At 40.7% G+C, this 24,924-nt stretch overlaps 1 protein-coding gene and 1 pseudogene across 1 annotated transcript in view; one reads left to right on the top strand and one right to left on the bottom strand.

Annotated features, from left to right (window-relative positions):
• Positions 1-431: 431 nt before the first annotated feature.
• GALNTL5 (polypeptide N-acetylgalactosaminyltransferase like 5) overlaps positions 432-24,924 on the bottom strand; it is a 68,247-nt gene continuing 43,754 nt past the window's right edge. Inside the window, exons 6-8 of the mRNA XM_065883764.1 lie at positions 23,108-23,225; positions 4,636-4,785; positions 432-587 (exon numbers count right to left, since the gene is read on the bottom strand). Of these exons, the coding sequence (XP_065739836.1) occupies positions 432-587; positions 4,636-4,785; positions 23,108-23,225 (424 nt within the window). The remainder of the gene's footprint in view (positions 588-4,635; positions 4,786-23,107; positions 23,226-24,924) is intronic.
• On the top strand, positions 19,403-19,904 carry LOC136128435 (tRNA-splicing endonuclease subunit Sen15 pseudogene; annotated as a pseudogene).

Below are 24,924 nucleotides of genomic sequence, written 5' to 3'. Positions count from 1 at the left end.
CTACAGTGGCAGCAAGAAAGGAGCTCAATACAGTTGAATGGACCAACTAAGGCTCTCTGAGAATGTCTTTCTGGGGAGGTCAGCAGCCCAGGTCACCTATCTGGAGTAGGAATTGAGTTGACCAAGAGTTGAGCAGTCCTTATGGTCTACCAGGACGAAGTGAGCTTGGCAAATAACTGGAGATAACACACTTTATCTCAATCCATTTTATGACAGCCTTAAGGGTGTGACAACATGCATTTCTAATGCTTAAGGTCTTGCCACCCCAGAAATTTAGTGGCAGAAAAAGCACTTCTGTTGTAGATCATTCTGGTTGCACTTCTTACTGTAGTTCACATAATTTCATGATGTTCCAAACTTGTTCTCTTCTCTACGTTGAAGGACTAGGGGAATTTTTAACGCTTTATTAAGGAAAATGATCGGTTTTCCTTTCATGAGACTATCTTAGAGGTCTCCAGTTCCGGGAAGACAGTATCCAAATACCACTGAAATGACTTGCAACCCAACTGTTTCCTTAATTCAACACGCTCACTAATATCTCCATAGGCAAGATATTTCAGATTAGGTCTTCGTAAAAAAAACTGCTCCTAAATGGAAAGAAAGAGTCATTTCATTAAACCAGACAAATCTTTGGTAATCAAATCATGGTACCTAACATAGCAGTATATATTTTCATCTGAACTAAAACAAAACAAAACGACGACAGAAAACCTTCCCTCTGTATGGGGAGGGCAGAGACACACATAGGAGCTGGGACTCACTCACCCCACATATATTCACCGGATGTGCTGTGACAGACCACGATGAAAGTAGCATAGAGGGACTCAGGAAGTCTAAGTCCTGCTTCTCAAGAGTTCTAGAATCATAGCCACCTATTGTAGTGTTTCCCCTTTCTCCTACTCTCTCAATGATGCTCAAGGACAAAACCCCTCACTCCCCGATCCCTATCAACACTTCCATGGTTTCAGAAATGGGGGGTGGTGGCAGCTAAGGGCAAATTGACTCTGGAGGAAGACAACCTGGCTTCAATTTCTGGCTCTGCTATTTATTAGCTATGTGACCTTGGCTGCTACCCTCATGAGACTGTGGTGAGGACTGAACACTTTCATACGTGCAAAGCTCTTAGGAGACTAAGGCTGGCACATAGTAGGTGTCATGTCAGTGTCGGCCATTATTATCACCACACCTGGTTAGTCTTTTCTGTGTTCTTGAATTAAGGAAGCGCCAAGTATGAGTGTCTAACGGACTCAAGCTCTGCCATGTTAAAAGAGGTATTCTAAGTAGACCAAAGCCTCCTTGAAAGCAGAACCTTTGTATTTTCATCTGTGTATTCCCAGTGCCTGGTATATAGCACAGTAATATTGTTGAATGAGAGGAGCTTGCTTACCCAAATTAGCATAGTATGGGCATGCCATGTTGGACTCTCCCCAGGGATCTTTAGATCTTTGCCATCATGTCTTGCCACTCCTAGTTCCCCAGGGGGGGTTGGTGCAGAGAATGGGCCTGAGGGAGGGTGTCCTCGTTTTGGAGTGAAGGCAGAGAAGACCTTAGCCAACATCTCCCTGTCCAAAGCCTGTTTTGCCCAATGACATTCACTCAACTTCCCAACACGCTGTGTCATACAATCCATTGATTTTATGCCGAACATTACATGCTTTTTATATTAGATGGAACTTTTGGTAACTATATCCCCCATGAAATTCGGTAAACTACTCAGTCCTAACTGTGTTCAAGTCACCCATTTAAATCTGTGACCTCTGGTCACAGAAAAAAAAAAAAAAGCTTAAAATCTCTCATAACTAAAGAAATGCAATTTTAAACAATGAGATATTTTTAACCTATCAGATTAGAAGAAATACAAAGTTTAATTAAAACCAGGGTTGGAATAGTTGTGGGGAGACAGGCACTTTTATATACATTTGATGGCAGTGTAGGTGACAGTGTAGGCAGTGAAGGACCATTTGGACATTATTCATCAAGATTTAAGATGCACTAACTCATGGTCCACAAGTCCATGTCTTCAGATTTATTCAAGATATATCTGCACAAATGTGCAAAAAGATACATGTAAAGGATGTTCATTTTGGCACTGTTAAGGAATAACAAAAAGCCAAGATGATCAGAATGTTTATCTCTGGGGGCTATTTATGAATGGAATCAATTTTAAAAGATCCATTCAAAGGAAATATTTAAAAGGATGACATGTTTATCTGCTCTGATTTTAAAAGACTTTGAAAGTATGTTTTTTTTCGGTACGCGGGCCTCTCACTGTTGTGGCCTCTCCCGTTGCGGAGCACAGGCTCCGGACTCGCAGGCCCAGCGGCCATGGCTCACAGGCCCAGCCGCTCCGCGGCATGTGGGATCTTCCCAGACCGGGGCACGAACCTGCGTCTCCTGCATCGGCAGGCGGTGAAAGTATGTTTTTAAATTATACTAATAAATGGAAAAATTACAACAAAATATTGCTGCTGAAATCGAGTTAGGTAAAAGAAAAGGATATATACTCATGTGTATGTGCATGTTAACAGGAAACTATAAACAGTAATTTAGTGGTGGCTTCTGAGGGGTGAAACTACCGGCTTAGAAAGCTTAGTTTTCACTTCATGCTTTTCAATGCTGTAAGACAAAAATGTGTATGCGTTACCTTTTTAAAAATATTTTTTTAAAAATCAGGAAATAGGGCTTCCCTGGTGGCGCAGTGGTTGAGAGTCCGCCTGCCGATGCAGGGGACACGGGTTCGTGCCCCGGTCCGGGAAGATCCCACATGCCGCGGAGCGGCTGGGCCCGTGAGCCATGGCCGCTGAGCCTGCGCGTCCGGAGCCTGTGCTCCGCAACGGGAGAGGCCACAACAGTGAGAGGCCCGTGTACTGCCAAAAAAAAAAAAAAAAAAATCAGGAAATATAATAAACATACCAAAAAAAGCACATAGAATATAAATGTGCACCTTAGTGAACTGTTGAAAAATCAACCCCAGAAACCCTAAGTCAAGAAATAGAACACAATCAGCATCTCAGAGGCCCTTGCCTTTCCGTTCCTGATCATAATCCTTTCTCTTAGTTTTTTTGTTTTTTTTTTTTTTTTTGCCGTACGTGGGCCTCTCACTGTTGTGGCCTCTCCCACCGCGGAGCACAGCCTCCGGACGCGCAGGCTCAGCGGCCATAGGCTCACGGGCCCAGCTACTCCGCGGCACGTGGGATCTTACCGGACCGGGACACGAACCTGCGTCCCCTGCACCGGCAGGTGGACTCTCAACCACTGCGCCACCAGGGAAGCCCCTTTCTCTTAGTTTGAAGTGCTATCCTGATTATGTATTCATTTCTTTGCTTTTCTTTCTAGTATCGATATCTAATTATCCACACATAGATTATACGGTTTGATTTTTACCTGTTTTTAACTTTATAGAAATGGAAAAATACAGTATATATTCTATTGTGTTTGGCTGCTTTTGTCCACCATTATATCTTTCAGATTTACCTATACTGTTGTATGTATATTTAAAGTTGATTAAGTTTCATTGCTACATAGAATTATATCATTAAACATATTTATTCATTCCACCCCTGATGAATATTTGGGTTGTATTCAGTTTTGGCTTACACAAACAATGCTGTTTATAAACATTCTTGTTCATGTGTTCTGGTGCACAAAAGCATGCTTTCTGTAGTGTATATACAGGATGGAATTGCTGGATCATGGGATATTCATGTCTTTTATTACTTGATATTGCCAAACTGTTTTCCAAAGTGAGTTTGTAACAATTAACACTCCCACCCAGTGTCTGAGACTTCCTGTGCTTGCCAACACATGGTCCTATCAGACTTTAAAAATGTTTTGCCGTGTATGTAGAAATATGTAGAAATATCTCATTGAGGTTTTAATTCATATTGCCCTGATTACTCAAGAAATTGAGTATTATTACTTTTATAATTTAAAATAATAAATAAATATTAGATCAAGACCAGGACATATAATATCACAGAGAGATTCTTACATATTTCTACCCATGTATCTGAAAGGAGATCTTGTTGTTACTGTCCAAATTTGTTTGAACTTTCAAATTAAAATGAAGCTGCATCTATATGTTCTCTGTATGTGCATTCTAAAGGTCCCGGCAAGGGGCTTAAACCATGGGGAGATGCACAAATGAAGGGGCCTGGCTTTGATGTAAAAATCTTTGACTGTTGTGCTTCCCTGGTGGCGCAGTGGTTGAGAGTCCGCCTGCCGATGCAGGGGACATGGGTTCGTGCCCCGGTCCGGGAGGCCGGAGCCAGTGCTCTGCAACGGAAGAGGCCACAGCATTGAGAGGTCCGCGTACGGCAAAAAAAAAAAATCTTTGACTGTTAGAGAAAAAAGGAGCAGAGGTTCTTGTGTGGTCCCCAAACCAGCTGCAGCTGCATCACTTGGGAGCTTGGTAGTAGAGGAAAAGAATCCAAAATTTGCAGGTGCAAGTGTAGCAGCTTAAAATGAACAAATTAAGAATAGCATCTGAAAATGGGTGGGTGAACAGCTGAAGGGTTGCCCTAATTTAAGGAAAAGTACAAAAATTGGTATCTAGAAAGCAGCAGCAGGCTTCTTTAGAGCCAGTCCCCCTCTGTACTCTCACTCATCTTTCCAAACCAGGGACACATCCTTCACCTTGTATTCATCTAGCCAAACGTGCACCAGTCTGAGATTATTATATGCCAAGGCTTTTACAATTCCAGTGTGGTTTGCAACGTGTTGCTTATCAATATGTCCTACTCGAGAGCAGGGGAGTATAAAGAGTTGGCCTCCACACATCCAGATCTAGACATAAGAAAAATAGAAAACATATTAATGATTAATGAGTGTTTGCTAGTAATAGGCAACTGCTGAACTAAAACAAAAATAACCATAGCTAACATTTATTCAGTTTCTTATTTCATTTGATCCTCACAACAACCCTATCATGTAGGTACTGTGATCATCCCTATTTTACAGATGAAGAAACTAACACATACATTGGTTAAGAAGCTTGCCCAGTGATATAGTGGCAGAGCACAAGGTTCAAACTCAGGAAATCTGGCCCTAGAGTCAGTGCGCTGAATGAGTCAGTGATCCTGCCTCACTTACACATGACCAGTTCTGATACTGATTATGTATGAAGACTGACAAGATATTTTATCTTAGGATATTCTCAAACAATATTCTGAGAGTAACATTTTCTGAGGTGATTAAGTACTGCTGGATATAAGCAAGTAAAAAGAGAAATATCAATCATGGCTGAATTCACTTATTCATCTTTTTTGTACTTAAAACACTTTAAAACGCTTATTTTTAATAACTTTTTATTACACAAAAGCAAAATATGACCATTGAAACACTAAGAAATGTAGAAAAGCACACACAGAAAAAAGTAAAAATAACTTTCTGTTTTAACACTGTCAGCCAATATTAATCCAAGTATGTATGTGTACATACATAGAAACACAACATTAAGATAACTTGCTTTTCTTCATTTGATATTATGTGAAGTTACTTTAAAAGTCTTGTATTGTTGGACATTTTGGTAGTCTTTGATTTTTATTATTATAGATAATACCACAAAAATGTGCTTGTAACATTAAGATAACTTGCTTTTCTTCATTTGATATTATGTGAAGTTACTTTAAAAGTCTTGTATTGTTGGACATTTTGGTAGTCTTTGATTTTTATTATTATAGATAATACCACAAAAATGTGCTTGTAACATAAATCTTATGGATAGTACACTTGCATGACTCTTCTCTTTACTTTAATTCAGTGATTCTTGCATGGTCTCCAGACCAGCAGCATCAGCATCACTAGGGAACTTAGAAATGCAAATACTTGAGCCCACCCAGACTTACAGAACTAGGAAGTCTGGGTCTGGGGGCACAGTAATCTGTATTTTAACCAGCTCTTTAGGTGATTCTGATGTACACTGAAGTTTGAGAACCACTCTTCTAATTGATCAAGGTAATATATCCCAGTTTTATAGATATTTTCTTAGGTGGATTCACCTAATCATTTAGGGAACAGTAGTAGGAGAATAAGACTCACTGAAAACAATACTCAGAAGTATTATGGTGAAATATATCACTCAGATAGTCAGAAAGGATTATGTTAAAGAAAATGGAAAAGCAGAACTTCTGACGTAACATGAGACCTACTGACTGGTGCAGTCAACCTCTAGAGTTCTTTAGAAATACCCAGAAACATCCCAACAGAATGTCTAGAAAAATATCCATTGAATTCCTTCTCTAAAATGGATGGCTCAGTAGAAAAACCCTTAGACCAAAAGTCCAAAGAATTAGGTTCTTTTATCATCTCTGCCACATGCTTAGGATCAGACTATCCTCTCTGACTCTCATTTTCATCTGGAATTGAGAACTAAATAGTTGCTCATTTAAGCTACCACTTGGGGGAGCTTTGTTATGCAGCAAAAGCTAACTGGTACTAGCCACCTATAATGTCTTATTCTCTTTTTTTAAAGTGAGAACTTAAAGAAATTTGGAAAATCATTAATATCTGTTTAATAATTAGAATGGATACAGAAGTATCTATTATTATTGGTACATTCTTACATGTTTGAAATGTTTCTGTATTAAAAAAAGAAATCTGGCTATGAGTATAGAATAGAAAACAGAAGTCAAGTAACCAAAGTGATAAAGGAAGAATATAAGTAAAAAATGTATTTAAAAACTTTCTCAAAAATCAAATTGAGGGAAGCTATTGCAATGTAGCCCAGTGTTCATAGGAACCACAAAGTTGTTCTTTTCTTCTTGATTCATTCTCAAAGGGAAACATGATCCATCTGGACGTGACTTTTGCTCTGTTCTTTGCTCATGTAGGTGATGGTCAGCTTTCTTTCTCAGATATACTGCTGGAAGTAGTCTGTCCAGCTCCCAGTTTCTATTATTATTATTATTATTATTATTGGAGGAGGAAGAGGATGACAAGAAGGCAGAGCATCCCATTAAGAGTTAGTATAGTGTAGTGGTGCACAGCACAAACTCTAGGGCCACTCAGTGTGGTTCAAATCCCCTATGAGCTGTGTGATCTGGGGCAAGTTACTGAAGTTACTCAACCTATTTGTGTCTCAGTTTCCTCACCTGTAAAGTGAGAATAATAACAGTACCTGCGTCATGGGATTGTTATGAGCATTAGAAAATCTGATACTTGTAGAGTGCTTAGAGCTCTTGTTTTGTAAATGAGAGTGTACCTCTGTTGTACTGAAGTGCGGTAGACTGCAAGTGTGGTCACAAATGCTTTTCATTCTTACATGCATACTTAATTGCAATGTAACTGTACTTCATTCCATCAAGAAGCGAGGTTTATTTCTCCATCTCTTGAATCTGGTCTTGGCCTCATGATTTGCATTGGCCAACAGGACATTAACAAACGTGATGCAAACAAATGCCTGAAAAGTGTTTGTAGCGCTTTGGGACTTGCCTTCTCTTGCTGCTCTTGGGAAGCTTGTGACCACTTCACTGTGAATGGGCCTCACTAGCCTGCCTGACAATGAGAGACAAATGACCTGGTCATTGCCACTGTTCCACCTATTATTGGGCCAATGTCCACATATGTAAATGAGGCCAGCCCATATGAGCCAGCACCAGCTGAGCCTCCCAATGAGCAGAGATGTGTAAGCAATACCAGTAGAAACCAGCCATCCTGGCTACGACCAAAAGAGCCACTTCAGCAACACAGTGAATTCTGAGGACTTACAATTGATTGTTGTTTTAAGCCACTGTATTTTGGGACAGTTTGTTATACAGCAAAAGCTAACTGATACACGAGGGAACATATTTCTCTTAACCAGTTTTACTCATTAAGTAAATAGGACCTCCGTCCACTGAGTTGCTCATTCCAGAAACTTGGTGTGATAGATGGCCATACTGTTCAGCAATATGATCTCACTCTCCACCCCTCACTAAGGGGTAGAGTATATTTCTCTGACACACTGACTTTGGGCTTGTCCATTTGACATGCTTTGGCCCATGGAATGTGAGCAGACACGATGCCTGTGGAGGCTTTAAATACACTGTGTGGTTTGGCTTGACTTTTGCATTCCTGCTTATCAACATGAGAAGAATCTGCCCAGAGTTGCTACCAGAATGACGAGCAGAGCTGACCAAACTCAGAGCCCAGAGCCCAGCCCTGCCAGTGTAAATTCCGAGGCAGAGCCACGCTGGCCAACACAGAGACACAGGAAAGAAAAAAGCAGATGCTTCTTGCTCTAAGCCAACCAGTCTTTTTTTTTCTTTTTTTGTGCGGTACGCAGGCCTCTCACTGTTGTGGCCTCTCCCGTTGCGGAGCACAGACTCCAGACGCGCAGGCCCAGCAGCGATGGTTCACGGGCCCAGCCACTCCACAGCATGTGGGATCTTCCCGGACCGGGGCACGAACTGTGTCCCCTGCATCGGCAGGCGGACTCTCAACCACTGTGCCACTAGGGGAGCCCAGCCAACCAGTTTTGAGCTCGTTTGTAACAAGCATCATCGTGGCATTAGCTGACTGATCATTGGGTCGTCCATGACACCCCTTTCTCTCGATAACCACGTAGCTGGTCAGTCTCTGGGTTTTGTCCATTCTACTTGTAAATATGCCTGGAATCTGTCCAGTTCTTTCCGTCGCCGTTGCTACTGCTCTGGTTCCATCCATTGTCACCCTTTGTCCAGGTTATTGTAAGAACCTCCTGGTCTGCCTGCCTATCCTCCACTATGTCAGCCTCCACAGCCACTGTCACTGCCCTGCTTAAAACATACCAGTGGCATTTCATTGCATGTAAGACACACCTAAATCCTTACAGGGTCCTGCAGAGTCCTGCCCCTGCCTCCCTCTCCAGCTTCATCTTGCTGTTCTCTCCTCACTCATTCTGGTCCAGCCTCACTGGCCTTCTCCACTGACACATATGGGTTGGAAGGCGGTCCGCTTTCCAAGTCAGTGGGAAGAAACTGGGGCTCTTCTTGCTCTTTGTCTGTAATCTGCATTTGTGAGGGGAAGCAGGGGTGCATCATGAAACAAAGCCAGAGTAGGAGTTTCTCAGTCAGTCTTGCTGGCCTCACAGTTATGGGGGTGCCTCCCAGATTCAGGCTGCCTATTCATTTTAATTTCTAGTGGGATCTCATCTTTTCCAGTCTCAATAAATATCTTAGTAGAAAGTTAGGAGAGGCTGCTGCCCAGATACCATTTTAAATTAGAACTCTGGGAGAGCTGTAGCATGAAAAGAAAGGAAGGAACATTGGCTGAGAGCACTTTAGGTGGCAGAAGCTGTGTTAGATGCCTTATGCCCATTGCTGCAGTGAATGCACACAGTACCACTGCAAGGTGTCTATTATTCTGATCGTTTACACGTGGGGCCTTTTAGACTCTTGAGTGGTTCAACTACTCAGCAAATATTTCTCAACCACTTTTTACATAGTCAAAGTACCAGGTGCTGAGAACGCACTTTGAACAAGTCAGATCTTTCCCTGCCCTCATGGAGCTCACAGCTGGTGGGAACACACAACTGGCAGAGCCCAGCACAGAATAAAAATGGGGTCTCGGGTTCAAAAATTATTAAAAGTTTCAAGATGGCAACAGCAGAGCATTAAGCCAAGTGTGGGGTTCTTCTAAACATGGTACCACGTGCCACCACCCAGGCCGCATGTCTACATGGCCTGCCCTGCACACACAGACAGGAGACAACTGTGATACAGCACAATAAGTGCTGTAATGGGGGAAGCATGCATAGGAGGGGAACGGATCCCAGACTTGGGTGTGTGTGTCTATGTGCGGGAGGCGGGTAAGGAAGAGAAGGTCAAGAAAGTCTTCCTGAAGAAATTACATCAAAGCTGTAGCTACGGATTACGGCGGTGGGGAAAGAGGAAAGTGAACAGAGGCAGGTGATGATTTAGAGGTAGAACTTCCCAGATAAGGTGAGGTCAACGTGGGGCAGGAGAGGGAGTATGGAGTCCAGGGAGGCTGGACATCACATGGGTGATGTGTGTGCAGATAACTGGTGGGGTAGGGGAGAGGTAGCATGTCATCCACTCATAGAGGGAACATGGGAGGAGGAATTTGGGTTTAGCATACCTGTGGGACACCCCTGCCGTGGTAACTTGCAGGCGATAGGCCACACAAGCTTATGACTCAGGAGAAGGAACTGGGAAGGAGCGAGAACTGGTGTCAACAGCATCCGTTAATCATGGGAACGTGATGTGGATGAGGTTACAGGGAAGGTGGAGAGAACAGAGAAAGAGGGGCTTAGGGAAACCCCTTAGGGGTGGAAATTCCGTGCAGATGGGCCAAGAAAAGTAACCCAGTGAGGCAGTGGGGAGCCACGGTCCGAGCAGGGGGCTGGGTGCTGGGCAACTTGCCTAATCCTCTACTGTGTCAACGCAGGACAATTGCCTTCAGCCTTTCTCTACCGCAGGCGTGTGGTTTGCTCTCAAATCACAGCATCCAAGGGATGCAGCAACCTTGGGCCGAATCCGAGCTGGCACCCGTGTCTAAGAGGCTCAGTCTGGAGGGTGAGGTAGGTGAACCTCCAAGCATAGGGCAGGGCCCCAGTTCCTGCAGGAGTGTATCTTGCCCCTTGGGGGACACCAGGATGGAACCCTGGGGCAGTGTGGCCAGACACAGAGCAGGTTGTCTGTTCTCTCAGGGAAACAGAAATGCTAATCTGGAGCCTGGTTATGAGGCCTATTCCGAGGTTGGGAGTGAAGCTGCAGCTCCGTGGGCACCCAGCGAGTCATCATTTTCCACGAGCAATGGTAACACTGAGCTCAGGTCAACTAAAACAAATTCAGGGCATTGGAGGCTTCCAATATATGGCCAGCCTTAGAGAGAAGTGACTTAGAAACAGGGTAAACCCGAGCTGAGGGGCGGGGGGGGGCGTTGCTTAAGATCTGAAGTTGAGTAGATCATACAAGGCAGGAAACGATAGGTTTGGAGCACACTACTTATGATTGCTGTGAGTTTGGGCAAGTCAGACTACCTCTCTGTGCCTCGGTTTCCCCGTTATGAACAGGAGATGATGCTGGTACCTACCTCACAGGTTTATTATGAGGATTAAATGAGTTAACATCTGTAACATTTCAGAGCAGTGCATGTCACACATAATAAGAACTTGGAAATGAAATACATTTTTATCCTTTACATCTGAACTTAAATGCCATTTCTGCCGTGGCAGACACACACCTCCCCTAAGACAAGGCTAGGTTCACCTTTTATATGATCTCACAGTACTCTGTATTTCCCCTTCATTGCATTTATCAGAAATAAAACTAAATAACTACTCATCTCACTCTACCGCAGATACTGGTAGAATGGAAGCTTTATGTCATTCGAAACCACTTTTGCTTTGAGTGCTACTGTATTTTAGCACCCATCGCGGTGCTTGGCATGTGACAGGTTCTCAATAAATACTGCTGAACGAGTGAATGAATGAATGAATGAGGATTGTGTCTTCTGAATGCCCAGCATGTGGCACAGCCTGATGCAGGAGGTGCTCCTTAAATGATGGCTGTGTTGAACACTGAACTTAACTAGAACACTCAACAGAGCCCTAAACTGAAACGAGATTTGGTCAGACCACCATACAGGTGTTAGTTACAGCCATGGGAGTTGATGTAGGTATATTACGAAAAGTATTAACAAGGGGACGGCACAGACGCTGGCCGAAGAGAATAGAGGAGCCACCACAGGTCCTGGTGGCCCTGCCCTGCCGGGTGCTACCACTTTTGTTTCTGGGCCATGGGAAGGCTGAGATGCGGAGAAGGGAGGCGTGACGGGCGGCAGGTGGGAGGTATTCGGCTGGCTCAGAGTAGAGGTTCTTTCCCATCAGATAAGGAAAGAGTGCACTAAGTTAACAACAAGCATGGCTTCACAGGTGCAGAGCGGCTACATGTCAGCCCTGAGCCCTGAAGAGCACGAGGGGTAAGAAGAGAGGGTTGACAAGGGGAGCAGTCTTGGGAGCACCCATGTTTAAGAGACACACAGGAGAAATTCCTGTGAAGGAGATTGAGAACAGCTGAGCGATACAAGGGGCTTTTCTTGGATTTTGCCCTAAAACCCAAGAAAACTTCTGGAAAAGACTGGTGTACCATGTCAAATGCTACAGTAACCTCAAGCACACGGAAGACCAAAAGCCATCCATTAGGGACACGAATATGAAACTAATGCCAGTGCCGTATATGATGTCAGAGGAAGGATGCTGAGGGCCTCCAGGATCTGATTTACTGGAACGAAGAGTGAGAAATGAAGTAGATGCAGGTGTAGCTGATCTTCCCTTAGGAAAAACCAGGTTACTTGGGTAGAGGGGGCTGCTGGTGTCAAGAGAGTGCCTAGCTATTTATCAATTTACATGTTTGTTTATGAAAAGAGAGAGCCAAGCACACTTAAAACGTACGAAGGGGCCGTTTGGAATCAAGTAGCTGAAAATATTGAAGCAAAGATAATGAGTGCAGATGAGTAATAAGTTTGCTGTTATTTGCTGTCTGGAGGGAAGGTAAAGCCAAGATAAGGAATACACTCTTTTTTTTTTTTTTACTGTATGATATCACTTGTAATGTGGAATCTAAACAATACAAATGAATGTATATGCAAAACAGAAACAGATTCACAGATATAGAAAACAAACTAGTTCTTACCAAGCGGGGAGGGGCAAGGTAGGGCTATGGGATTAAGAGATACAAACTACTATGTCTAAAATAGATAAGCAAGAAGGATATATTGTATAGCACGGGGAATTATAGCCATTATCTTGTAATAACTTTTAGTGGAGACTTACCTGTAAAAATACTGAATCACTATGCTGTACACCTGAAACTAATACAATACTGTAAACCAACTATATTTCAATAAAAATTTTTAAATAATACAAATGAATCTATATACGAAACAGATTCACAGACAGAAAACAAACTTATGGTTACCAAAGGAGAGAAGGAGTGGGGGAGGGACAGATTAGGAGTGTGTGACTAACAGATGGGAACTATTATACTGTATATAAAATAGATAAGCAACAAGGATTTACTGTATAGCACAAGGAATTATATCAAATATCTTGTAGTAACCTATAATGGAATATAATCTGAAAAAGAAAAACTGAATCACTATGCTGTACACCCGAAACTCATACAATATTGTAAATCAAATATACTTCAATTAAAAATAATTTTTTTTAATGGTGGAATTTCGAATCCCCAAGATTCTGTTTCTTTGATTAGAAATCAGTATTTTTCTGAAATATTTATTGTTCATTAGTATTTCCTTTAAAAGTCTTAAAATTCATTTATGTATATAATGCAACACCATTCCAAACCTTAGGGATTGATTTTGAAATTGCTGAAGTGATTGAGAAGAACAAATTACACTTAGAAAATCCTGAAAATGAAGAGTAACAAGGGACTTACTCTACCAATTAATAGACTTTATCGTGAAGCTACAGAAAATATCAATGCACGTGATTGGCTCAACAACTGGTAAATGGATCAGTTGAACACAGAAAGACCTAAGTATATATGATAATTTAATTTGTTAAAAAATGTGTCATGCCCGTTTCTTTCTCTTCATAATTGTCACTTGATTAACAACTTGAAAAAAATGCAGAACTTTAACTCCTATCATGCACGAAAGTCTAAATGTAGTAGAGAATTAAATATAAACAATGTCATAAAACTATTAGAAAAAAATTATATGAAAAATTATTGGATTTGAGAATTATAAAAGTTAAAAAGCAAACTTAAAGCAAATATTTTACTTGTTTAAAAGCCTTTAGTATTTAGCCTTTTACCATTATATAATATCTATTTTCCGTTTATTGCTTTTAATCTTAAATGCCAATTTTATGTTAATATTGCCACTTCAGCATTTCTGGTTTTGTTTATTCACCTAGTATTTTCATTTTTTTAAAATTTTATTTAATTTTTTAACTTAATTTTATTTATTTTTTAATACAGCAGGTTCCTATTAGTCATCCATTTCATACACATCAGTGTATACATGTCAATCCCAATCGCCCAATTCATCCCACCCCACCCTCACCCCCACCCCCCGTGGCCTTCCCCCCTTGGTGTCCATACGTCTGTTCTCTACATCTGTGTCTCAACTTTTGCCCTGCAAACTGGTTCATCTGTACCATTTTTCTAGGTTCCACATATATGCGTTAATATATGATATTTGTTTTTCTCTTTCTGACTTATTTCACTCTCTATGACAGTCTCTAGATCCATCCACGTCTCAACAAATGACCCAATTTCCTTCCCTTTTATGGCTGAGTAATATTCCATTGTATATATGTACCACATCTTCTTTACCCACTCATCTGTTGATGGGCATTTAGGTTGCTTCCATGACCTGGCTATTGTAAATAGTGCTGCAATGAATATTGGGGTGCATGTGTCTTTTTGAATTGTGGTTTTCTCTGGGTATATGCCCAGTAGTGGGATCGCTGGATCATATGGTAATTTTTGTTTTTTAAGGAACCTCCATACTGTTCTTCATAGTGGCTGTATCAACTTACACTCCCACCAACAGTGCAAGAGGGTTCCCTTTGCTCCACACCCTCTCCAGCATTTATTGTTTGTAGATTCTCTGATGATGCCCATTCTAACTGCTGTGAGGTGATACCTCATTGTGGTTTTCATTTGCATTTCTCTAATAATTAGTGATGTTGAGCAGCTTTTCATGTGCTTCTGGGCCATCTGTATGTTTTCTTTGGAGAAATGTCTATTTACGTCTTCTGCATATTTTTGGATTGGGTTGTTTGTTTCTTTATAAACCTGCATGAGCTGTTTATATATTCTGGAGATCAATCCTTTGTCTGTTGATCCATTTGCAAATATTTTCTCCCATTGTGAGGGCTGTCTTTTGGTCTTGTTTGTAGTTTCCTTTGCTGTGCAAAAGCTTTTAAGTTTCATTAGGTCCCATTTGTTTATTTTTGTTTTTATTTCCATTACTCTAGGAGGTGGATCAAAAAAGATCTTGCTGTGATTTATGTCAAAGAGTGTTCCTCCTATGTTTTCCTCTAAGAGTTTTATAGTGTCTGGTCTTACATTTAGGTTTTGAATCCATTTTATTTTTGTGTATGGTGTTAGGGAGTGTTCTAATTTCATTCATTTACATGTAGCTGTCTAGTTTTCCCAGCACCACTTATTGAAGAGGCTGTCTTTTCTCCATTGTATATCCTTGCCTCCTTTGTCATAGATTAGTTGACCACAGGTGTGTGGCTTATCTCTGGGCTTTCTATCTTGTTCCATTGATCTATGTTCCTGTTTTTGTGCCAGAACCATATTGTCTTGATTACTGTAGCCTTGTAGTATAGTCTGAAGTTAGGGAGTCTGATTCCTACAGCTCCGTTTTTTTCCCTCAAGACTGCTTTGGCTATTTGGGGTCTTTTTTGTCTCCATACAAATTTTAAGATTTTTTGTTCTAATTCCATAAAAAATGCCATTGGTAATTTGATAGGGATTGCATTGAATCTGTAGATTGCTTTGGGTAGTAGAGTCATTTTCACAATATTGATTCTTCCAATCCAACATGGTGTATCTCTCCAACTGTTGGTATCATCTTTAATTTCTTTCATCAGTGTCTTATAGTTTTCTGCATACAGGTCTTTTGTCTCCCTAGGTAGGTTTATTCCTAGGTATTTTATTTTCATTGCAATGGTGAATGGGAGTGTTTCCTTAATTTCTCTTTCAGATTTTTCATCATTAGTGTATAGGAATGCAAGAGATTTCTGTGCATTAATTTTGTATCCTGCAACTTTACCAAATTCATTGATTACCTCCAGTAGTTTCCTGGTGGCATTTTTAGGATTCTCTATGTATAGTATCATGTCATCTGCAAACAGTGACAGTTTTACTTCTTTTCCAACTTGTATTCCTTTTACTTCTTTTTCTTCTCTGATTGCCGTGGCTAGGACTTCCAAAACTATGTTGAATAATAGTGGTAAGAGTGGACATCCCTGTCTTGTTCCTGATCTTAGAGGGAATGCTTTCAGTTTTTCACAATTGAGAATGATGTTTGCTGTGGGTTTGTCATATATGGCCTTTATTATGTCGAGGTAGGTTCCCTCTATGCCCACTTTCTGGAGAGTTTTTATCATAAATGGCTGTTGAATTTTGTCAAAAGCTTTATCTGCATCTATTGAGATGATCATATGGTTTTTGTTCTTCAATTTGTTAATATGGTGTATCACATTGATTGATTTGTGTATATTGAAGAATCCTTGCATCCCTGGGATAAATCCCATTTGATCATGGTGTATGATCCTTTTAATGTGTTGCTGGATTGTGTTTGCTAGAATTTTGTTGAGGATTTTTGTTTGTTTGTTTGTTTCTCGGTATGCAGGCCTCTCACTTTTGTGGCCTCCCCCGTTGCGGAGCACAGGCTCCGGACGCGCAGGCTAAGCGGCCATGGCTCACGGGCCCAGCCGCTCTGCAGCATGTGGGATCTTCCCGGACCGGGGCACAAACCCGTGTCCCCTGCATCGGCAGGTGGACTCTCAACCACTGCGCCACCAGGGAAGCCCTTGTTGAGGATTTTGGATCTATATTCATCAGTGATATTGGTCTGTAATTTTCTTTTTTTGTAGTATCTTTGACTGGTTTTGGTATCAGGGTGACGGTGGCCTCCATAGAATGAGTTTGGGAGTGTTCTTTCCTCTGCAGTTTTTTGGAAGAGTTTGAGAAGGATGGGTGTTAGCTCTTCTGTAAATGTTTGATGGAATTCACCTGTGAAGCCTTCCAGTCCTGGACTTTTGTTTGTTGGAAGATTTTTAATCACAGTTTCAGTTTCATTACTTGTGATTGGTCTGTTCATATTTTCTGTTTCTTCCTGGTTCAGTCTTGGAAGGTTATACCTTTCTAAGAATTTGTCCATTTCTTCCAGGTTGTCCATTTTATTGGCATAGAGTTGCTTGTAGTAGTCTCTTAGGATGCTTTGTATTTCTGCGGTTTCTGTTGTAACTTCTCCTTTTTCATTTCTAATTTTATTCATTTGAATCCTCTCCCTCTTTTTCTTGATGAGTCTGGCTAATGGTTTATCAATTTTGTTTATCTTCTCAAAGAACCAGCTCTTAGTTTTATTGATATTTGCTCTTGTTTCTATTTCATTTATTTCTGCTCTGATCTTTATGATTTACTTCCTTCTGCTAACTTTGGGTTTCGTTTGTTCTTCTTTCTCTAGTTCCTTTAGGTGTAGGTTAGATTCTTTATTTGAGATTTTTCTTGTTTCTTGAGGTAGGCTTGTATAGCTATAAACTTCCCTCTTAGAACTGCTTTTGCTGCATCCCATAGGTTTTGGATCATCGTGTTTTCTTTGTCATTTGTCTCTAGGTATTTTTTGATTTCCTCTTTGATTTCTTCAGTGATCTCTTGGGTATTTAGTAACATATTGTTTAGCCTCCACGTGTTTGTGGTTTTTACGTTTTTTTCCCTGTAATTGATTTCTACTCTCATAGCACTGTGGTCAGAAAAGATGCTTGATATGATTTCAATTTTCTTAAATTTACCGAGGCTTGACTTGTGACCCAAGATGTGATCTATCCTGGAGAATTTTCCATGAGCACTTGAGAAGAGAGTGTAACCTGCTGTTTTTGGATGGAATGTCCTATAAATATCAATTAAATCTATCTTTTCTACTGTGTCATTTAAAGCTTCTGTCTCCTTATTTATTTTCATTGTGGATGATCTGTCCATTGGTGTAAGTGAGGTGTTAAAGTCCCCCACTATTATTGTGGTACTGTCGATTTCCTCTTTTATAGCTGTTAGCAGTTGCCTTATGTATTGAGGTGCTCCTATGTTGGGTGCATATATATTTATACTTGTTATATCTTCTTCTTGGATTGATCCCTTGATCATTATATAGTGTCCTTGTCTCTTGTAACAGTCTTTATTTTAAAGTCTATTTTATCTGATATGAGTGTTGCTCTCCAGCTTTCTTTTGATTCCCATTTGCATGGAATATCTTTTTCCATCCCCTCACTTTCAGTCTGTATGTGTCCCTAGATCTGAAGTGGGTCTCTTGTAGACAGCATATGTATGGGTCTTGTTTTTGTATCCATTCAGCCAGCCTGTGTCTTTTGATTGGAGCATTTAATCCATTCACATTTAAGGTAATTATCAATATGTGTGTTCCTTGACCATTTTCTTAATTGTTTTGGCTTTGTTATTGTAGGTCCTTTCTTTCTCTTGTGTTTCCCACTTAGAGAAGTTCCTTTAGCATTTGTTGTAGAGCTGGTTTGGTGGTGCTGAATGCTCTTAGCTTTTGCTTGTCTGTAAAGCTTTTGATTTCTCCATCAAATCTGAATGAGACCCTTGCCAGGTAGAGTAATCTTGGTTGTACGTTCTTCCCTTTCATCGCTTTAAGTATATCACGCCCCTCCCTTCTGGCTTGTGGAGTTTCTGCTGAGAAATCAGCTGTTAACCTTATGGGAGTTCCCTTGTATGTTATTTGTTGTTTTTCCCTTGCTGCTTTCAATTTTTCTTTGTCTTTAATTTTTACCAATTTGATTACTATGTGTCTCATTGTGTTTCTCCTTGGGTTTATCCTGCCTGGGACTCGCTGCACTTCCTGGACTTGGGTGGCTATTTCCTCTCCCATGTTATAGAAGTTTTCGACTATAATCTCTTCAAATATTTTCTCTGGTCCTTTCTCTCTCTCTTCTCCTTCTGGGACCCCTATAATGTGAATGTTATTGCGTTTAATGTTGTCCCAGAGGTCTCGTAGGCTGTCTTCATTTCTTCTCATTCTTTTTTCTTTATTCTGTTCTGCAGCAGTGAATTCCACCATTCTGTCTTCCAGGTCACTTATCCATTCTTCTGCCTCAGTTGTCCTGCTACTGATTTCTTCTAGTGTAGTTTTCCTTTCAGTTATTGTATTGTTCATCTCTGTTTGTTTGTTCTTTAATCCTTCTAGGTCTTTGTTAAACATTCCTTGCATCTTCTTGATCTTTGCCTCCATTCTTTTTCTGAGGTCCTGGATCATCTTCAGTATCATTATTCTGAATTCTTTTTCTGGAAGGTTGCCTATCTCCACTTCATTTAGTTGTTTTTCTGGGGTTTTATCTTGTTCCTTCATCTGGTATATAGCCCTCTGCCTTTTCATCTTGTCTATCTTTCTGTGAATGTGGTTTTTGTTCCACAGGCTGCAGGATTGTAGTTCTTGCTTCTGCTGTCTGCCCTCTGGTGGATGAGGCTATCTAAGAGGCTTGTGTACGTTTCTACACTCACTTTTTAAATATGTATCATTCACAAAATCGATTCTATTCTCAGACACAACAATGTGCTTATTAAGTTACGAGGTCCTGAAAGGGGGACTATTTCATATGCTTCATTCTCAGAGGGCAATGCAATAAAATGAGAAATAATCAACCAATCAATAGAAAGCACCAGAGGCATGGATGTTACAAAAATAATGCCTGGGACGGCAGGGCATGGAGGAGTGCGGTGAGTCCTAGCCAACCGCGGGCTGCAGCAATGTGCGCCCAAGCGGTGATCACAGCTGTGGCGCCCCCTCATGGGCCCCCAAGGATGCCTGGATGGGCACACACTCTAAGTATTTAGAAATGATGGAATTAGATATAGGAGATGCTGCCCAAGTTTATATAGCATTATTGGTTTACCTGGACCTCATGGAGAGTAAAAGTTGGCACATGAAGTAAACTGTGTGGGATTATCAGATCTCCAGCTCATCTGCCTTCTCGGTACCGAGAAGGACAAGGGTTACAGACAGTGGTGCCTACACCCGTCAGTGCTTCCCTCAGCCATAACAGGATAAGGGAGATCTTGAAGGCTTCTCGAAAATTGCAAGGTGATCCAGATTTGCCGATGTCTTTTACTTCCACCATAGTGGAGTTTGACTCCACAACAGTCTATTACAAACCTACTGATGGATTTATGCTGCCAGATCCTCAGAATACTTCCCTTAGAAGATGACACCTATCTTTCCCGATGCTTGCTTTATTCACACAAGATTGGACTGAGACCCCTCAGCCTGATTCATCTTTTATCTCAGACCTAGTCAGGGTTGACTTAGCTGGGCCCATTCCATAAGTTTTCTTTTCAAGAATAAAACTTTCCCAGATAGAGGAATTAATTTTATTGAAAAATATAGGCTAGTTGCTCTAGAACTTTCTCATCTGGAGACAGTTTAATTATAGTTGTATACAAGTTTATGCCTAGGGTGTGCTCAGAAGGGTAGAACATTGCTGAGGCTGCTACCTCTTTCCATTACTCAACCCTCTCAATGCCTTTTGGTCACCACAGCTAGCCTGGAGTGGCATTTCATGCACACTTTGACACCTGGAGAGTTTACTTTAGTCTGCTTTTTCATCCCCAATAGAAAGTATTCTTTCAACTGCTTTTTTTCATGTTGCAATTACTGTTACTTCCCTCTTTGGTTGACTTTAAATCAAAACTAAAAATATCCTCCTCCAGAGTGTAAAATTAAATGTCTAGATTAATAGGGACCAGAGAATTGCTACCTACACGAGTACTGGGTCTTTTTCTTCTGTTCTTATTACCACCTGTACTGTATCATAGCTAGAATATTACAAGGGAGATAGTAGGGGACAGTGTTAACCTTAAAAACATCTTTCTTAAGTAGACCCAGTTTTTCCACCTTTGTTAATGCCTCCCAATTAAGTTGCCTAAAGTATAAACAATTATATGGAAAAGATGTTTCAAGTGACATTTTGGGGCATATAATAGTCCATATTGTAAATGACTTAACAGTTTAAGGCAAGGGTGAGCAAAATTTTTCTGGAAAGGGCCAGAAAGGAAATATTTTAGGCTTTTCAGGTCATATAGGCTTTCTCACAACTTCTCAGCTCTGCTGTTTGTAGGACAAAAATAACCATAGACAGTATCTAAATGAATGGATATGGCTGTATTCCAATAAAACTTATTTGCAAATGCAGGGCCATAGTTTTCCAACCCCTGGTCTGGGGAAATAGTCAATAAACATATGTAGCTAATGAATGGTATGTTATGCATCTATTAAAAATTAGTCATGAATATACTGAAAAACATGAGAAAATATTTAGTATCAAAAAGCAAGATAGAAAAGTGTATGAATGCATATGATTATGGCTATAAATAACACACCAAGTATATAATAAAAAGATGACAAAATAAATTACTAACTGGTTATAATAGGATGGCAGGGCAGGAAATGCATGACTTTACCTTTCTTCAATATTTTAGTTTTTCTCCATTTGTATTATTTTTATAATAAAAATGTTTTTAAATAAATAAATAAAAATAATGCCCGGATCAGAAGGGAACAAATGAGTAGGAAAAAAAAAAAGCAATGAAAATAACAAACTTACAGGATACTGCCAAACAGGGACTTGAAGGAAAAATATATTGCTCTAGATATTCCTATATTCAAAGTAAGGTATCTGAAGCATTACGAGAGAAGACTGTGCTTAAACTAACTTTTAAAAAATGTAGAAAGTAGCCCGCCAAAAGAAGGAAGAGGGAGATAAAATCCAAAGCAGAAAAAAACTGGAAAAACACAAAAAGCAAATCTGGTGAACATCTTAATACATGCTAAGAGAAACACAGTTCAAAGTATAATCGCTGCAGATGACTTCAGAGAGTATAAAGAGCAGTTGGCAAAATTAAAGCGGAACAATAATGGCTGTCACTTATTTATCAGCTCCGATAAACTCTTATCTTTACAACAACCCTGTAATAGAGAGAATTCTTTTCTTCATTTTACTTGTAAGGAAACTAAAGCTCAGAGAGAATAGGAATTTAGCCATAAATGAAGCTGTTTTCTCTATACCCAGTTGTCTCTGTTGGGAAAAGAGACAAAGCAGAGAAAAGGGAGAAAAAGATGTGAAGGGCAATGATGGCGAGCTCACAGCCCAGACTTTTATGCACAGTTCAAAATGATCATTATAAAAATCTATTAGAATTCAGTCAAATACAAAAAATTACCTATGATTAACATATGATAAACGTTTGAATAGCTTAGTATTTTCTTCAGACTCTCCAGGAATATCTACTTTGTACCTTATTCTCCACCCTCATTACTTCATTAAATTTCTTTTTTGTTTTGGCCACGCCATGCGGCTTGCGGGATCTTAGTTCCCCTACCAGGGACTGAACCCGGGCCCTCAGCCGTGAAAGCAGGGAGTCCTAACCACTGGATCACCAGGGAATTCCCATATTAAATCTTTATAAAATTCTGAGAATGGCATTTTTACTTATTCCTGTTTAACAGATGAGGAAACCGAGAACTAGAAAAATGAATGACCTGCCAAGGATCATACAGCAAGTGAGTGGTAGGGCTGAGACTCACCCTAATGTCTAGTGCTTCAATATATTAGGATTTTTTAAAAAATTAAATCTATTATTTTTATTGAGACATAATTTATACACCACCAGAAATCCACGTTTCAAAGGCTACAACTCGGTGATTTTCAGTATTTTCACAAGGTTGTACAATCATTACCACCGTCTAACTCTGGAATATTTTACCGCCCCACAAAGAAAACTGGTACCTGTTAGCAGTCACTCTCCTCCCTCAGCCCCTGGCAACCACTAATTTATTTTCTATTTCTATGGATTTGCTTAGCCTGGACATTTCACACAAATGGACTCATAAATATATGGCCTTTTATGTCTGGCTTCTTTTACTTACCATGTTTTCAAGTTTCATCCCTGTTGTGGCAGGTATCTCAGGATTTAAGAGTTAGGAGAAAACTTATTAGACATCTTCTACCAAATCCTCTCACTTTACAGATGGAGAAACTGAGACTTAACATACCCCATAAATTCAGCGACACCCAAGTCCCCTACCTCCTAATCCTGTGTTTTTTCAACACACTACTAATACCAAGACAATCAGAATAATAAAAAAGAGATTCCACAAACGGATAAAAATATCACATTAATCTGACATACCATATATTAGAAAAAGCATAGGTAAGAAAATCTGGTCTTTTGTTAAAGGTTTTCCATTTCTGTGAGGAATCCCATAAATCATTTACTTCATGTGACACCTGAACGGCACCAGATGCTTGTGTAGGGAAACAGGGTGTTGCTGCCACAGCACATTACATGACTTGGAGTTAGATTTTACTTTCTGTGTACAAAGGTAACTATTTAAAACAAAAAGTCTTAATTACCCTTAGTGAAAGTTCCAAATTTTCTCCTCCCCAGAGATTCATGCCTTTGTCGTACTGTCCGATTTCATTAAAATAATGCCTATTTATAGCAAAAATTCCTCCAGCCATTGCAGGTGACCTAAAAAGGACACACAAATATTAAATTTATTCCATAAATTCAGTCATTATGGGTTTTGGCCAAAACTATATTAAATATTAGTGATAACAGTTAAAAACTAGAAAACACCCATACTAACACCAAAATTATCTTAATATACATTGAAGTATGTAAAATTACTAAGGTAAAATCACAACTACCACAAAATAGGCAACAAGAGCTTTAACTTAGCTCTCATCAAATTTTGTAAGCAATCTATTCTAAAACGTTGTCTTGGTGACAGGGAAAATTTTCTTTAGTATGTGAGCTTCCCACAGGGATGATGATTGAATTGGGTAGTGGGAATTTAGAGGTCTCCCTTTCTAAAGGCATTAAGCGAATTGTCATATTTACTTCTGGGAAAACCATAATGTTATATAGCACCTTTTTTGGTGGGCCAACAGCAGAGCCCAATAATACCAAACTATGTAGTTTGAAAATAATTACAGTTCCATTCATTCATTGTTCCAAAAAGTCTATGTAAAGCCACTATGATGTGTTAGGGATAAATCAGTTAATCAACAAGCAAAGGTGGAAGTAGGGAGACTAGTTAGAGGTTGTTGTGATGGTCCCAGAGGAAGATGATGGCATCTTGGATAAGGGTATAGCAATGAAGGAGATGAGATGTGGCTGAATTCTATATAGGTTTTGAAGATGGAGCCAGCAGACTTGCTATGGGTGGGATGTGCAGGGTTGGAGGAAGTTTGGCCTGGATAACCTGGAAGATGGCGTTACCATGCACTGATTTGTTTGTTTGTTTGTCTGTTTTGACCGCGTTGCAGCACGTGGGATCTTAGTTCCCCAACCAGGGATGGAACCCGTGCCCCCTACAGTGGAAGCGCGGAGTCCTAACCGCTGGACCGCCAGGGAAGCCCCTAGAGTTACCATGCACTGAGACGGGAATGCTACGGTGGAACGAAGTTTTTGGTGGGAAGATTCAGTTTTGGACATATCTGAGGTGTCTGTTCAGCATGAAAGTGGAGATGCCAGTAGGCAGCTGGATAGGGGAGTCTGGTGTTCTGAGAGAGGTCAGAGCCTGAGAGTCACCAGTACAAGGTGGATGAGAAGCAATGGGTGAGCGAGGGGAGGTGAAGAGGACAGAGCCCTGGGCACTTCAGCAGTGAGAGGTCGGGGAGGAGAGGAGGAATCAGCAAAGGGCATGGAATAAACCAGCGGTGAAGTAGGAGCGAGAGCTGGGGGCTCTGGTGGTCTGGGGGCCGTGGGAAGAGTGCCCGTCAAAGAGGAGGGAGAGGCCAGCAGCATGGACACGGCTGACAGGCCACGTGAGACTAGGACTGAGGACTGGACAAGACAGTGTGAAGCTAGCGGGGAGGGCAAAGCCTGACTGCAGTGAGCTTAGAGTTGAGTGAACTGTTTAACAGAACTGGAGAGAGCGATACCGACGACTCTTTCTAGGTGGTTTAATACAAAGGAGAGAAAAGGAAAGGGGAAATGGCTGATAAAATAAAATCATTTGATTTTTTTAATTGTGAGAGAGAGCAGCACGCCTGTAGTCTCCTAGGAGTCATCCTATCTGGTAACTGGACGAAGCTGGTCCCTGCATATCCCCCTCCCTGGGGGCCACGAGTGTCATTGGTGGACGCTTAAGGCCACGATTTTCCTTGCTTGTTCTAAGTTTCACCCACCTTTTATTTTTGTCATTAGAACTACTGTAAGTAGG

Source organism: Phocoena phocoena, chromosome 9, assembly GCF_963924675.1.
Source record: "Phocoena phocoena chromosome 9, mPhoPho1.1, whole genome shotgun sequence".
NCBI classification, from domain to species: domain Eukaryota; kingdom Metazoa; phylum Chordata; class Mammalia; order Artiodactyla; family Phocoenidae; genus Phocoena; species Phocoena phocoena.
The sequence above is the reverse complement of the archived record's forward strand: the minus strand, read 5'-3'. Positions and strand labels throughout refer to the sequence as shown.